This window comes from Acinonyx jubatus, chromosome A2, assembly GCF_027475565.1.
Source record: "Acinonyx jubatus isolate Ajub_Pintada_27869175 chromosome A2, VMU_Ajub_asm_v1.0, whole genome shotgun sequence".
In the NCBI taxonomy this organism is placed as follows: domain Eukaryota; kingdom Metazoa; phylum Chordata; class Mammalia; order Carnivora; family Felidae; genus Acinonyx; species Acinonyx jubatus.
The window spans coordinates 70223537-70239739 of record NC_069383.1 but is presented as its reverse complement, the minus strand read 5'-3'; the positions used below and the strand labels follow the sequence as shown (position 1 = coordinate 70239739).

At 33.4% G+C, this 16203-nt stretch overlaps 1 protein-coding gene across 7 annotated transcripts in view; it reads left to right on the top strand.

The window, feature by feature from the left end:
* The window catches only part of CASD1 (CAS1 domain containing 1), a 66918-nt gene that overhangs the window by 25718 nt on the left and 24997 nt on the right, over positions 1 to 16203 (top strand). For all 7 annotated transcript variants that reach the window (XR_003424585.2, XR_008296830.1, XR_003424587.2 and 4 more), the window contains exons 8-14: positions 339 to 553; positions 2148 to 2570; positions 3602 to 3691; positions 10577 to 10696; positions 11667 to 11823; positions 13226 to 13305; positions 15625 to 15726. Coding sequence is in view for 2 of the 7 variants with exons in the window: in XM_027071893.2 (XP_026927694.2) it covers positions 339 to 553; positions 2148 to 2570; positions 3602 to 3691; positions 10577 to 10696; positions 11667 to 11823; positions 13226 to 13305; positions 15625 to 15726 (1187 nt within the window). In the remaining 5 variants the exon portion in view is untranslated. The remainder of the gene's footprint in view (positions 1 to 338; positions 554 to 2147; positions 2571 to 3601; positions 3692 to 10576; positions 10697 to 11666; positions 11824 to 13225; positions 13306 to 15624; positions 15727 to 16203) is intronic.

Genomic DNA, 16203 nt, shown 5'->3' with positions numbered 1-16203 from the left:
CCTGAGCTGAAATCAAGAGCTGAACATGCAGCCAGTCGAGCCACCCAGGCACCCCATTCCCCGGTCTAGTTTTCAATTCCCATTGCCCAGTGGTACTCAGTATCCCCAAATTTTAAACTCCTAAGATATGCTAGAACATAAAAATATTTCCTGAAAGCTGTGTACTAAGATAAGAGAGGGATAAAAGTTCTTTAGATTTAAAAGAGATATCAATTGATTCAAAGTATCTGAACTTTCACAACAGAGTATGAAGTACAATCAGTGAACTTGCATGATCACTAATTCTATCAGTAGGGATTTTTTAAATGTGTTTTTAAAAATATGTGTTTTGTGTACAGATCCTGTTTATGAAGATCTATTAAGTGAAAATAGGAAAATGATCACTAATGAGAAGATAGATGCCTACAATGAAGCTGCAGTCAGCATTTTGAATAGTAGCACCAGAAATTCTAAATCAAACGTTAAGATGTTCAGTGTTTCTAAATTAATTGCTCAAGAAACCATCACAGAGTCTTTGGATGGCTTACATCTTCCTGAATCAAGCAGAGAAACTGTAAGGATTCTTGTATCTATCAGGAGATAGAAACTACAATATCTTATTAGTTTTAGCTATAAGTCACTATAATATGGTAACAAACAACTTATTTTATTACAGTCTTAATTACTTGTAGTTATTCTATCTAAACATGCACGTAGAACTAATTTTGCTTTTATACAAGTGAGAGTTTTAGTAAAAGAAGGAAAGAAGTTATGGGAGGGAGGAAATGAAACTTCATTTATTGAGTGCTCCTAACTCTTAATATACCTTGTCTCCTAAGCTTATAACTTCTCCCCACACTCCTGTTTAAAAACTACTGTATTATGTTCTCTTTGCCTTAAAAACCTTAAATGTGTAAGATCAAGCTTCTGTGAAGAGCACCTTTTTAAAACATGTAGCATAATTTTTATTATTCTCTTACCATTATTTTACCCTAAGTTTTATACGGGCTACATAGTAGTTACTGAACAAATCCAGACAGATGGAAATAGGTTAAATAAGAAAGAGAACCACATGGTTATAAATTGTCACATACAGTGCAGCAGATATTATTTAGTTATTGTTTTCTTATAAAGAAGTGATTCTTAATCTTCTTGAGAATCACATAACCCCTTTGAGTATTCTGTAAAAAGGAATGATTCTGTTCCAGTCTTGCAGAAATGCGTGTTTGTGTGTGTATATGCATATACACACACATGGTTCTCCATATACTTTAAGGGGCTTTGTGGACCCCCTGGAACTGGTTAAGAACCTTGGGTTGGAGTTTGTAAGCTAGTATCTTCAAGGTTGCCAGGTACAGAACTTCCTGAAGTTGCAGGGCTAAAAGTATGAGATTTTCTAAATAGTTGAGTATTTTGAACGTTTAGGCTTAAAAAATATAATCATCTTAGAGTTCCAAAATTGCCTAAACTATAAAATTTTTATAGAACTAGACTTGATTGAACTTTCAACTAGGCAGAATCTTGGCAGCTTATCTAGGAGATTTGTGCTATAATGAAACCATGTTGAAGATTCCACATTTTATTTAACATTAGAAGTCTTAAAACTTTATAATTCTAAGTGCGCATAAATGATAAACCAAATGAAAAGCATATTACAAATATTGTTAGCTAAGAATTAATGATTTTTCTGTGGCAGTAATTTTACATCTTTTTTTACATCTAAAGACTGGCACTCTATCTTAAGTATCCTGCGAGTCTGCTAACTAAAATTCTTTGGGCTTTGACATCTGTCAGTATTTGTTTTACCAAAGGTCATGGCCCAATAGCCATGAAATCAGTGTTTTATTTTTTTAAGAATAGAATAGAAAAATGTCAGAGTGCATTCTAGATAGTAAGGATAGATATTGTTTCCTGTGGATGTGTTCTGGGTCACATTATAAAATGAATGTTTCATTATGGATCATAGTCCAAGAAGTTTGAAAAACCCTGAACTGGCTATTACAGATTAAGGAATACCATTATTTGCATGAGTGTTTGGGAAATGGTAGCAAAAAGTACAAAGGCATTTTAGTTTCGGTGCTGAAAAGTCAGTAATATTCACAAGAGAAAATCTAATGCAAGATACATTACTGACAAGATAATAACCAAATAACTTGATTTGTTCACAGAGTGCAATGATTCTTATGAACGTGTATTGCAATAAGATTTTGAAGCCTGTAGATGGTTCCTGTTGTCAACCTCGGCCTCCTCTTACCCTCATACAGAAGCTAGCTGCTTGTTTTTTTACTTTATCTATTATTGGATATTTAATTTTTTATATAATTCATCGTAACACTCATCGGAAGAATAAGCCATGTACTGATTTGGAAAGTGGAGAGGAAAAGAAAAATATTATCAATACCTCTGTGTCTCCTTTAGAAGTACTTTTACAGTCTTTCTGCAAACTTGGCCTGATAATGGCTTATTTCTATATGTGTGACCGTGCAAATCTATTTATGAAGGAAAACAAATTTTATACACATTCAACTTTCTTTATTCCAATTATCTACATCTTGGTTTTGGGAGTATTTTACAATGAAAATACTAAGGAGGTAAGAGTCATTTTCTTTTTAGCTCATGTTAACTCTTTAATCTCATTGTAAACTCTAGATTAAAGAAATAATAATCATATATTATGCCAGAATATTCAAACACATATATAGAAGAGGACAAAAGGATAGTGTGGTTGTACTTTGCCTGGTGGACTCTTAACAGTTGCTTTTTTTGAAACAGTTTGGAAGAAATTCAGAGTCACTTAAAGATTGTTGAAAAAATTGGTGAATAAGGATCTGTGAAAAAGATGTCATGACTTAGTGTTATTTTGCCTGTTTGGGGATAGGGAAAGTGGAGGTGTTCCCAATTTTATAATGGTCTACAAACATGAGATACTATTATCTTATGTAAAGTTTTTAAAAAGTAACTAAAAAATATAATTAACAAATGCCTATATGCACATTTTATATTTATATAGCTATACAGACATGTATACACACAAATTAGAATTTATGTAATAATGTGGGCACTGCTTATAATAGTCTGAATTTCCTGTTTTCAAATTGTTGTAATTGCTCAGAATATTAGCGTAACTTCTTTTTAAGGCATGATTTATTTCAATTAATAAACTTTCTTGTAAGAAGTAACTTTCATATGAGGATGACTAATCAGTTTTTTCATCTCCTTGGGAAAATAAACTATAATAATGGACCATTTTTTCACAGTAAAATATAAGAGAACTGTAAGATCTTTTCTAGCTGAAACTCCTAAGATTTTTTTAAAGAAAATTATACAATGCCATTTTTTAGACTAACAAACATATCTGTCAAACTTTAAATGTAATCTTCATATAAAACCATGAGTAGCAACTTAAATATATAAAATCTCCTTTAGTTTATATTAATTCTCCAATTCATATTATATTGAAATAGTTTCATTATATCTCTTATCAAATAAAATGACAATCTTTAATTGTTTGTTTTTCTCCAAAGTTCTCTTAACAGAAGCATTAGCTTTATGTCCTATAAGAAAAATTTACTTAATAATACCTTCATAATGAATTGTAAAACAGACTGGTTCTTTTCCACAGACTAAAGTGTTAAATAGAGAACAAACAGATGAATGGAAAGGCTGGATGCAACTTGTGATTCTGATTTATCATATCTCTGGAGCAAGTACAGTAAGTATTTTGAATTTAAATTCAGAAAATATAGGAAACAGTGGCACTTTAATGTTTCTTTAAGGGCACCACCTCTTTTGTGTTTTATATTCTTGACCGTTTAGAGACCCATTTTATTTTCTACCCAACCTTTATGCCTTCCCATTCTTCTCCTACCACCTGACTCTTTGAGAATGTATAGTCTTAAGGCAATAATTTATTAGTAATACCTGGCCTTAATTTTAATTGAGTAGAAACAGCTGATAACCTAAGGGTATTAATTCATGCCACCCTGTTGGACAGCTAATTTAAACTTAGGAGGAAACAATGTAGATGACACTTAATTGCAAAAGATTTCAAATAGACAAGTTACTATCAAAAGAAATCAAATTAGATGACTATATTTATATTCTACCCTTACTTGTATTTTATATTGTTACACTTATAGAGTTTAAAAACCTTAGAACTCTTTTCCTCCATTATTCAAAGAACTCAGGTACTAATGGACTACCATTGTACCATTGATGTGCTGTACCTGGACAAAATCATTTTTCCTTCTCCGTAGTTGTCTTAAAAGATAGGATTCTCATGGTCTCAGGACACCCTGGATTTGACAGGAGTAAAAAAAAAACAACAAAAACAAAAAAACGTATTCCGAGTTGTAACATTCCAGCTACGTTGCAATTAAAGCAGACTTTGGAGGGCGAACCTACATCTAATAACTACTTTTCACGCAAGTTTTATAGTGAAGGTACAAACCGATTTCTATAAAATATGCTTTAAAACAATTATGGAACTACTGAACTGTTTTTTATTGCTTTGTTTACACAAAGCACACATCTGTAAATAGTATTTGAATTGGTGATAAATTGAGATAAATTGAGATAAGAATTTTGTCCAGACAGAAGTATTTTGAAATTTCCAAAGTAGCAGTTAAGAAAACAAATAATACTGAGGTTTTCTTCAGATATCTCCAACAATTTGAAAATAATATTATTCTTCATTGAATCTTTTCGTTATTTTCAAAAATTGTCCATGATTTTATGGATGGTTTGTTTGAAGGGCAGAAGATAAAGGAATGAAGTATAATTTTTACTGAAATTGTATGGCTATGATGTGTATATTTGTGGCAGCAGTGAAATTCCTGTCGCGCTGCAACTGAAGGGGACCTAGTGAGTTCAAGTTGGTACAGAAGATTGAAGACAGTAACAGAAATCCGAGGCAAGGGGAGATGAGGATGGTAAGACTGTTTGTAAGCCCAGCTCAGAATTTGGAGGATAGATTTGTCAGATTCTCTAAAAAGTCAGTAGAGATGAATATTGAATCCTAGAAATACCCCTGACATATGAATAAAGATTAGATTAATTTGAGAAGGAAAAAAGTCTTTTGTTTTAAGAAAATGCCACTTAGAGACATAATTTATTGCTGACATATTAAAGGGTGATACTCCTATTTTAAAAAAATCAGATAGAAAGAATTAATGGCAGATTAAGTTCCTCAATTCAGTGATTCCAGAAAGAATTTGGATCATAAAAGGATGAAGGTAATTTGGCATTCTGTTATAATCATTTGCCAAGCTAGCATTCTAATTCTAATATATCTTAGACTACATCCCAATATATCCTAAATTACAGTTTTTAAAAATCTCTGTTCTGAAAGGACATACTTTTCATTAACAGACCATTTGTTATGATTAATTAACATATTCCTGTTCTTTTATATAATAGGATTTTGTGGTTAAAAATTACCTGTGTCTACATTAGCAAAGCATAATTAGCATGGGTTATAACATATTTTGGGACCTGATTCTTGGATATTTGAGGGATTACCCTCATTAAAAACCTTTTTTAACTGCCATGGTTATTTTAATTACATAATCTTAATGTTTTTTATTTTGAGTAAAATATGTTAAAATATGTCAAACTTTAGTTGTGCCATGTTTTTATACTAAAATAGAAACCATAAAAAAATACAGAGAATTCTTAAAATAATCCAGATGGTCTAGCAGATTGCAATTGTTGGTATAAACATTCTTTTAAAACATAATTTATAGGAAATAGGGATAAAACACTGTGAATTTAATATGGAGAGTACAGCAAGTTAGGTCTATACAGTAGATGATTTTGTGTTCCACTGTGGGTTTTTTTTCCTTTGGGAGTTCGTAAGTAACTTTCATGAAAGGATCTGAATAAAAGATCTTGAGGGAAAATTTGTGGGACTAGAAAAAGAACAGAATCTGAAGCCAGCCTAGCTATTAATTGTAATGCAGTTAAAATTCCAAACGTATTTTAATATTAAAATTTTGTTGTAGTACTTGACTCATGAAAGATAAAAAGAAAAATAATTTGGATTAAAGGAGACAGAAGAGAAACGACAACTAAGTGCACTGTATGATACTTGATCCAAGATTCCTAAAAAAAATTTGTTTTTAAACCATAGAGGATGTTACTGGCACAGTCAGGGATATTTGAATGTAAATTTTACAGTAGATACTGTTATAGTAATAGTAAATCTTGGGTTATTAAAATGATATATGATTATGTAAGAAACTATTTTATCTTCTTAGAAGATACTTGCTAATATATTTAGGAACGATGTAGTCTGCAGCACTCTTTAAAATGGGTCAGCATGGTATATGGATATCCATTGTATTATTCTTACAACTTTTTTGTTGGCTTAAAATGCATTAAAATAAAAACTTGGGAGAAGTATTACATGAAATTTCAATATTATTTTCAATAATCCAACATTGGCAGGTACTTGGCAGATTGCTGTGATAGTGTTTAGTTTAAATGAATAGTATTTACTTTTTAAATGTAATAACCAAGTCTGAAGTTTGTAGGCCCAGCCCCAGTCTTGAGGGGATTTCAAAGCATGTTTGTGGACAGTGATTAAAGTGATTGGGAATAGTTAGCCTAGGTTTGACAACTATTTTCAGATACTTGTAGAACAATCAGATACAAGAATCAGTGTATGCAAAAGGCTCTAAGGCTAGACTCTCCATTATGGAAGCCGCTAGACACATGTGGCTGTTGAGCACTTGAAATATAGCTAGTTGGAACTGAGATGTGCTGTGAATGTGAAATACATACCAGTTAAGTATGATTAATTGTGATAAATGCATACTAAGTTCAAAAATTTAGCCTAAAACATATAAAATATCTTATTACATGCTCATTACATGTTAGAATGAAAGTATTTTGTATATATTCAATTAAATACATTGTATTTATTAAAATTAGTTTCACTTGATTCTTTGAGCTTTTTAAATATTCTGGTAGCCATATTAAAAGTGTACTATGTGACTTGCATTTTATTTCTATTGCATAGCATTGCCCTAGAAGACTGAAGTTGGTAGTTTTTACATAGAGTTAGATTTCAACTTTTCTTGAAAAGGAACTTTATGGTAGTAAATGGCCATCTGAAAATGAATGGATTGCCTTGGGAATTTGTACATATTCTGCTGTTCAAAGTGTTCAGATACTTGAAGGGAATATTTTAGAGTGGTTTCAAGAATGAGGTAACAGGCTTAGATAAATCCTGAGGTTATTTTAATACGACATTTCCTACCTTCATCACTGTGATTCTAGTAGCTTACACCTTCATCTAAAATTTCTGATTTAAGATAAGACATTTAAAAAGAACTAATGATGAAGGGCAATAAATAAAAACCCTGTTTGATATATAGATGTCAGTGCTGTAAGAACTCTGAGAAAGGAAAAATGACTTTCATCTGAGAGTGAAGATAGGAAATTTTTGAACAGGGCTCTAAAGAAGAATAAGATTTGAATAAGCAAAATATGGTCACAAGAAGAATATTCCAGGGTAGAATAAACAGATAAACAAAGGAAAGGTGACAGGGAGGCACAAGAATCACTCTAGGAGACAGAGAACCCTAACAGTTTGGCTAGAGTAGAAGGGGTGTTGAAGAGTTTATGACCTATTATGAATTCAGGGCTTTTTGCCTTCTCAGAAAAGAAAAAGATGTGCTCAAGGGTGCATTCAAGGATATATACAAAAGATGCATACATTGAAGGACTCATAAAATCTATTTAAGATGTCTACTTATTTTATTTTTTCCTACAAGGTATCACTTGGAAAACATACATTAACCTGAAGTGGCCATAAGTTTGTCAATGCTGGATAATCACAGAGTGATCAGATGCATCTATAAAATAGGAGCCAAAAAATGTTTACATAAATTTAGTAATTATCCCTAAAAGAATAATCTTATAATTGCAAGGGTTGGATGTCACTGAACAAGCCTTTTAAAGATCATTTCAAGGGGTGCCTGGGTGTCTCAGTCAGTTAAGCATCTGACTCTTGGTTTCAGTGCAGGCCATGATCTCGTGGTTCCATGAATTCAAGCCGCGCATCGGGCTCTGCACTGACAGTGTGAAGCTTGCTTGGGATTCTCTCTCTCTCTCTCTCTCTCTCTCTCTCTCTCTCTGCCTCTCCCCCACTCACGCTATCTCTGTCTCTCTCAAAAATGAATTTAAAAAATAAAAATAAATTTAAAAAAAGATTATTTCAAAACCAGTGCACTCACTAGTTGTGTTGTGGAGATCATGATCACACACGTAAAGGAGTGGTGGCTGATAGGATGAATGACAGCATTATAGGGTTATGAGACTTAGGAGTTATAAATGAGATATTTCCAGTGATTCCCATAAAATATAGATCAGAAATGTGTTACATTTCATTTAATTTAGAAGTGAAGATAGGAGGGGTGCCTGGGTGGCTCAGTCGGTTAAGCATCCAACTTTGGCTCAGGTCATGGTTTCGCGGTCCGTGAGTTCGAGCCCCGCGTCGGGCTCTGTGCTGACAGCTCAGAGCCTGGAGCCTGTTTCAGATTCTGTGTCTCCCTCTCTCTCTGACCCTCCCCTGTTCATGATCTCTCTCTCTCTCTCTGTCTCAAAAATAAATGTTAAAAAAAGAAGTGAAGATAGGATGCTCTGAAAAACCATGGTAAATTATTCTAAGCATCTTGGTCATGATGTAACATTGATGTAGGAGAGTAAAATAAAATTGTTTTAGAAATTAAGAGTTGGGAGCACTTAGGTGACTCAGTCGGTTAAGTGTCTGATAGTTTCATCTCATAGTTTAAATTATCTTGGCTCAAATCATGATCTCACAGTTCGTGAGATGGAGCCCTCACATCAGGCTCTGCATTGACACAGTGGAGACTATCTGGGATTCTCTCTCTCCCTCTGTCTCTCTGCCCCTCCCCTGCTGGTTCGTTCGTTCATTCTCTTTCTCCCTCTCTCTCAAAGTAAATAAATAAACTTAAAAAATTAAGAATGGGAGGGATTATGAAGATAAAAATCTTCTGCACAGCAAAGGAAACAACCAACAAAACTAAAAGACAATCAACGGAATGGGAAAAGATATTTGCAAATGACATATCGGACAAAGGGCTAGTATCCAAAATCTATAAAGAGCTCACCAAACTCCACACCTGAAAAACAAATAACCCAGTGAAGAAATGGGCAGAAAACATGAATAGACACATCTCTAAAGAAGACGTCTGGATGGCCAACAGGCACATGAAAAGATGCTCAGCGTCGCTCCTCATCAGGGAAGTACAAATCAAAACCACACCCAGATATCATCTCACGCCAGTCAGAGTGGCCAAAATGAACAAATCAGGAGACTATACATGCTGGAGAGGATGTGGAGAAACGGGAACCCTCTTGCACTGTTGGTGGGAATGCAAATTGATGCAGCCACTCTGGAAAACAGTGTGGAGGTTCCTCAAAAAATTAATAATAGACCTACCCTATGACCCAGCAATAGCACTGCTAGGAATTTACCCAAGGGATACAGGAGTACTGATGCATAGGGGCACTTGTACCCCAATGTTTATAGCAGCACTCTCAACAATAGCCAAATTATGGAAAGAGCCTAAATGTCCATCAACTGATGAATGGATAAAGAAATTGTGGTTTATATACACAATGGAGTACTACGTGGCAATGAGAAAGAATGAAATATGGCCCTTTGTAGCAATGTGGATGGAACTGGAGAGTGTGATGCTAAGTGAAATAAGCCATACAGAGAAAGACAGATACCATATGTTTTCACTCTTATGTGGATCCTGAGAAACTTAACAGAAACCCATGGGGGAGGGGAAGGGAAAAAAAAAAAAAAGAGGTTAGAGTGGAAGAGAGCCAAAGCATAAGAGACTCTTAAAAAGTGAGAACAAACTGAAGGTTGATGGGGGGTGGGAGGGAGGGGAGGGTGGGTGATGGGTATTGAGGAGGACACCTTTTGGGATGAGCACTGGGTGTTGTATGGAAACCAATTTGACAATAAACTTCATATATTGAAAAAAAAAGAATGGGAGGGAAATAATATTTCTAAATTATGTTTGCATATATTATACATTTTTTGCTAAATAATTAAATAAGTAGTTACACAACAATTTACAAATCTAAAGTCCATGTTTTTAAGGGGGCCAAAAATGTGGCATTTTGTTTTTTGGTTTTTTTTATCTTCTCACTGGGAAAATGTGAAATCCAGAGTTACCTCGTATTCAGCATATCTGATGATTAATAACTATGGATATCTTATATTTAATTCTAAGTGGAGGAAATATACAAAGTTTCCCATTTATTAACTCCTGCATTCCTCATAAGAACCTTGTTATTCTGCATTTTAGAAAACTCGGACTTAAAGTCCCATAGCTGGTAAGGGGCAGAACCAGAATTTGAATTGGGTCTGATTCTGAAGTCTACATTTTTTTAATGCTTGCTCTGTGTTGCCTAACTTTTGAACATAAATGTTTTTATTGAGCTTATACCAACTGGTAACGATGATCCATTGCCTTGATTAAATATACTGGTTATGATGTTTCAAAGTATAGTTAGTGCCAACATATTTTACCTATTTATTTTTTGTCAACAGTTTTTACCTGTGTACATGCACATCCGGGTTCTGGTTGCTGCATACCTATTTCAGACAGGGTATGGGCATTTCTCATACTTTTGGATCAAAGGAGACTTTGGAATTCATAGAGTCTGTCAGGTAGGGATGATTTCAGTTCTTCTTTCATTTTGACATAAAAATATGAATATGGTCATTATAAGGCCACAAATAATTTGAATATGACATTGCACTTTAAAGTTATGTTATTTCTGTGTTCTGTGGTTAATAATTCGAGATAAATATTTTATTACTGAGGGAAGGGAAAATGTAATTTAAGTGAATGTCTAATAAAAGGACCAGTACTCAAGGGACGGCACTGCTAATTCACTTCAGTTTTATAGAAATGTACAGTTACCTGGAATTATTATAATACACTATGTTTTCTTTAAGAAGAGGATTAATATTTATTAAGTTTCCACCTTGTGCTGGACACTTCCTGAACATTATTTATCCCTCATTACAACCCTGAGTTGTGATCTTCATGTTTACAGAAAGGACACTGAGGCTCAGAGAGGTTAAATAATTTGCCTATGGTCAGATAGTAAGTGGTACAACTCTAATATCAATCTGCTTAAACTCTGTGTTCTTTGAGTGACATCACACTGTTTGACATGACTGTTAACAGAGGTCCCAAAGTCACTTTTTAATTTGAGTAATATTATTTTGTATCTATGACAACTCTCAACTTAATCCTAAATGGGGTAAATCAACATCAAACAGATGAAATGGACACCCTTTTGTTGAGGTAATCTAATCTCTGCTTATAAACCATAGCCTTAGGAAGGAGACTTAACGATTCTCTCCCTACATTTAGCAAGATGACAGTTGCAGCCAGAGGACAGCTCAGGTTGGTGTTTTACTTGGATTTAGTTAATATAATGATGCATAAATATTTTATATTGAACTCTTTACAGTGATTGTAGAACAAATGTAATTTTAAGGATTAGTAAAATATACTTGCAGTTATTACTTTGGTCTTAAATAAACGTTTGTACTCTGTCAGAGAGAATCTGTCTTTGCTCTTCCTGCATACCTGGAATGAAAACCATTTTCTTCTCCTTTTTACTAGGTCTTATTTCGTCTCAATTTCCTGGTAGTGGTGTTATGTATAGTAATGGATCGGCCTTATCAATTCTATTACTTTGTCCCCTTGGTCACTGTATGGTTCATGGTCATATATGTTACTTTAGCACTATGGCCACAAATAATCCAAAAAAAAGCAAACGGTAAATATACTCTCTTACTGTTAATAAATATATACTTTTCATGTACAAAATTTATTCCTCATTGTTAAAGGCTATTTTTTATTGAGACATAGTTTAAATTTATGTGTAGTTTTGATATTTGAAACTTTGTTCTTAAACTATGTTTCCAAAATGGTACAGCTAAATAATTCAAGTAATATAACAGTGCAGATTAATAGTTTGCATGTCTATTGTATGTATGTGTTTTTTTTAATCTAAATTTTTCAAAGTCGTTTTACACATCAGCTGACACAGCATTTGTCAGACTGTCCTGTACAGAGCCCGAGTGAAGACCACTGGAGGAGAGGAGAGCAATCCAATGGGGCTCCAGGCCCTTATAGCCTTCTCTCGTCTTTGGCAGCTCTGCTTTATATATTTTACATGTATTGAGATTTTTGGATAAGCATTCACTTACAAAAAGGCTTTTTATGTCAGCCAGGTCTAAAGGGTACTAATATAATTTACCCTCTAGACAACTCTTTACACACTTACTGTCAGCCTGTTGTGCATATAAAGAAACCTGAGCGTCCAGAAGGTCATCACCTTCAAACTCCACATAGCCAGTTACTGGTCATATTCAAAGTGAGGCCACATTCATTTCTCTTCATGCTTTTTCCCCCTGAAGATCATATCATTGAAATAAAAGCTTCCCTTTTTTGGAAAAATTAAAAATTGTTGTTTTTAGTAATTTTTAACTTAACTCTTTCAATCAAATATTATATATCAAAAATATCTTCCACTGACTTCCATTATAATGTCAAATAACTTTTTCAGGAAAGAGTTGAGTTCCAGCCTTTAATCAAGTCCATTAATGTCATTGAATAGCCTTTGTACCTTAATCCCTCGACACAAACCTAACATATTAAATTAAATCAATATATATAAACTATGAACACGTAACTTAAAATATGCATGCGTTAAAATACATTTTAAAGTTAAACCTTAGTACATTCGGGAGTTCTTAAGCTCTTTCCTTGAAACTTCAATGTTTAAGCAGTGTTACCTAAGCTATATTCAACAGGAATGTTTGTTAGAATTACATTGAACATATTGACATATTTTTCCAAATTTTGTTGTAACTTTGAATAGTAAATGGGTATAATTGAATCCAGGAGATATTTTCAGATATATTTATTGTGGATGAACAGGAGATATGTAAGGTGTCAGGTGTGGGTTGTGGCCCCATTCCTAGTGAGGACGGTCCGTCTTTTCCTTTTTGCCCTTCTTACAGTTTATACCACTTACATATATTTTATGTATCCTATAGGCAGCCTTTGATTATTGTAAGGACTGTGCAGAGTATTAATACATTAAACAGAGACTATTTAATATGTTTTTTATGTAAACTTATACTTTTTAGTAAATTAAATGTTTTCTCTCTTAGGAAATTGTTTCTGGCATTTTGGCTTACTGTTGAAACTAGCCTTCTTGCTGTTATGTATATGTTTTTTGGCATATTCTCAGGTTTGTACAGTCTTCAGTTTATATTTTGTTCTGTTTTATTTTAAAGTTCAAGTCAAAGTATGTAAGAAGAGTCAGAGCTTTTTTTTAGCTTCATTTTTTAATGACTGTAATAAAAGTGTCACTCTGTAGTTGACTACTCAGTGTAGTTCTTTTGAGACCTATCTACTTTTGTTACCACTGTTTTTGTTGTAAGAGCAATTTAAAGCTCTTCCTCTGGCAATTGTTCAAAATCCATTTTACTTGACTTTGATCAATCAGACGTTTATTGAATGCCTCTTATAAGACACTACTCTAAGTGGAGATCAAAATTCTTTTGACAGAATTTGCAGCTTGGTTTGTGCATTATTCATTGCTTCAAAGTGTTACTTGACTTTTCCATAACTGCATAGACTAAAATTTTGGCAGTTAGTAAAACAAACTCAGGAGCAAATGGGTTTGTATATATGGAATATGTTTAATTTAATAAAATTTTTGGTCATTTTCTTACCTCTACCCTTTTATCCCCCTCATATGATGGTTGAGATGTTTTCAGCTACTTTAGCAAGGTGACAAATTCCTACCTGCTGGTCAGTCCATCAGACAGACATATTATTTGGGCAGTATGATCTTTATAACTAAATATTTTAATTTGAATGCCTGTAGTTGTGACTTATTCTGTAGTTGCTCCCATCTCCAACATTCCCTGTCTTGTACTTAGCTGTGTCAGGTGCAAATGCCATATAAGCATCGTGTGTGTGTGTGTGTGTGTGTGTGTGTGTGTGTGTGTGTGTGAGAGAGAGAGAGAGAGAGAGAGAGAGAGAGAGAGGGAAAGAGAGTGATCCTATCAAGCTGGTTTTTATTAGTTTGTTTTTGTAGGCTTTCATTCTTATTTTCATGCTTAGAAGTAAAGCATTTTTATTTCTACCTGACCTGCAAGGTTTTTTGCAGGAGATTTATAAATAATAAGGAAACAATAGCAAACGTATGAAGAAATAGCCAGGTAACTGCAACAGCTACTTGACACTTATTCATTAAAATTCCAAACACTCTGTGGTGCATCTGAGGGAGACAAGGGAAGGTGAACCAGAGGTTCAATAAAGGTTTCCCCAGCTTTGGATTAGTGTACAAAAGAAAAAAGTACGTGGCCCAGTATAGCCCAGTGTCTTTCACAAAATGGGTGCTCACTAAAAACTTTTCTGTTGATCACATAAATAAATTTTTAATCAGAAATAATATGTTAAGTGCTAAATACATATATATGATCTATAGGACCATGTATTTCTAATAGATACTAAATATTTCTATATTTTATTTTGATATTTATATTTCTGTACTTCATATCAATATTTATGATCTATAAGTACTCTATATTGCAACTTTTGGTAAGAATCCTCTATTTTCTGAGGCACAGATTTTGATAGGACCTCTGTTTTATAAGTTATAGGTATTTTAAATTCTTAAATGGTTAAATGGAGGATACTGTATTTTATTAAAATAATAACGTTCTTATAAAGATTTAGCATTACCTAAAATACAATGCTGTTTTCACTTTTTTGGTTTTTAATAGCCTTTTTAAAAATTGTTATGTTACATTTTCTATGCTGTGGCAGTAGGTCTAATAATGGAGCTTTCCTTCAAAAAGTTTGCCGTCCTTCTTTAGTCTGGGAATTGAGGTTTTGTTCTCTTCTTTGAAAGACTTCATTAATGTGCAGGAATGCACCCAAGACTTCTGCCCCTTCATTCCCAGATTTTCCAGGCTTGTCAGATTAATAAGAGAGTGCATTCACTAACTTGACCAGAGTAAAATTGTAAACTTTGTTTCAAAGGCTGGTAATGGCATTTGGGTATGGTTGATTAAGTAAGGTGACTAATTCAGAGGATTATTTTAATTCAGATGGTTGATTATGGATTATTAAGGACATTTAGAGAAGGAAAAACTGTATTTTAACTTTAACCATCATTCTTTAGGATATTGATATTATAATGGCTGAGGTCTTTTGTATTTTGATGTTTTGATCAGTAAATATTAGCTGCTTTATGTAATAGATTAAAAACCTTAAATGGAAGAATTTTCCAGTTACTAGCTTACTTTTTGTTTTAATTTTGCAGTCTCAGTAGCCTTTCATGTGCAGTGAAAGTAAGTTAACAAAAAAGTTTTAAGTCGTCTTTATTAGCCGTTAGTAAAATAAATTTATTTTCAAATGAACGTCAAATGAAAGAATTTTTAAATTGTGAATGACTTTTTTATAATCCTAATAGAAAACTATAATTTAGAATAGAGTTAGAAAACAAGTATTGACTCATACCATCTTATTTTGTGTTCTGGATTCCTTTTCTCAGGGTGCATTTGAGAAGATCTTTTCTCTTTGGCCATTGTCCAAGTGTTTTGAACTGAAAGGGAATGTATATGAATGGTGGTTCAGATGGAGGTTAGACCGTTACGTATGTATTTACCTTGTGATCTTTTGCCATTTCAAATTAACGCTTTAAAAGAATTATTTGGAAAATTATAATTATTTTTATTTAGTTTTAATGTAAGGAAGTATGTTGACTTGGTAAATTAAAGCAGCCCTCCTCCCATTTTTTTATACTGGAGAGAGGGTATGCATGTGTGTATATATATATATATATATATATATATATATGAGCAGGAAAATACTGTAAAAATGTTGTCTATAAAGTGGCCTTTCTTTGAGACATAATTTTGATTTACAAGTGACCCTTTATAGGGGCGCCTGGCTGGCTCAGTCAGTGGAGCCTGTGGCTCCTGATATTGGTGTCGTGAGTTTGAGCCCCATGTTGGGTGTGGAGATTACTTAAATAAACTTAAAAATAAATGATCCCTATAAACTTAAAAAAAATAAAAATGATCCCTCATATATGTGTTTTGGCCATTCAACACAATATTTATTGAACCCT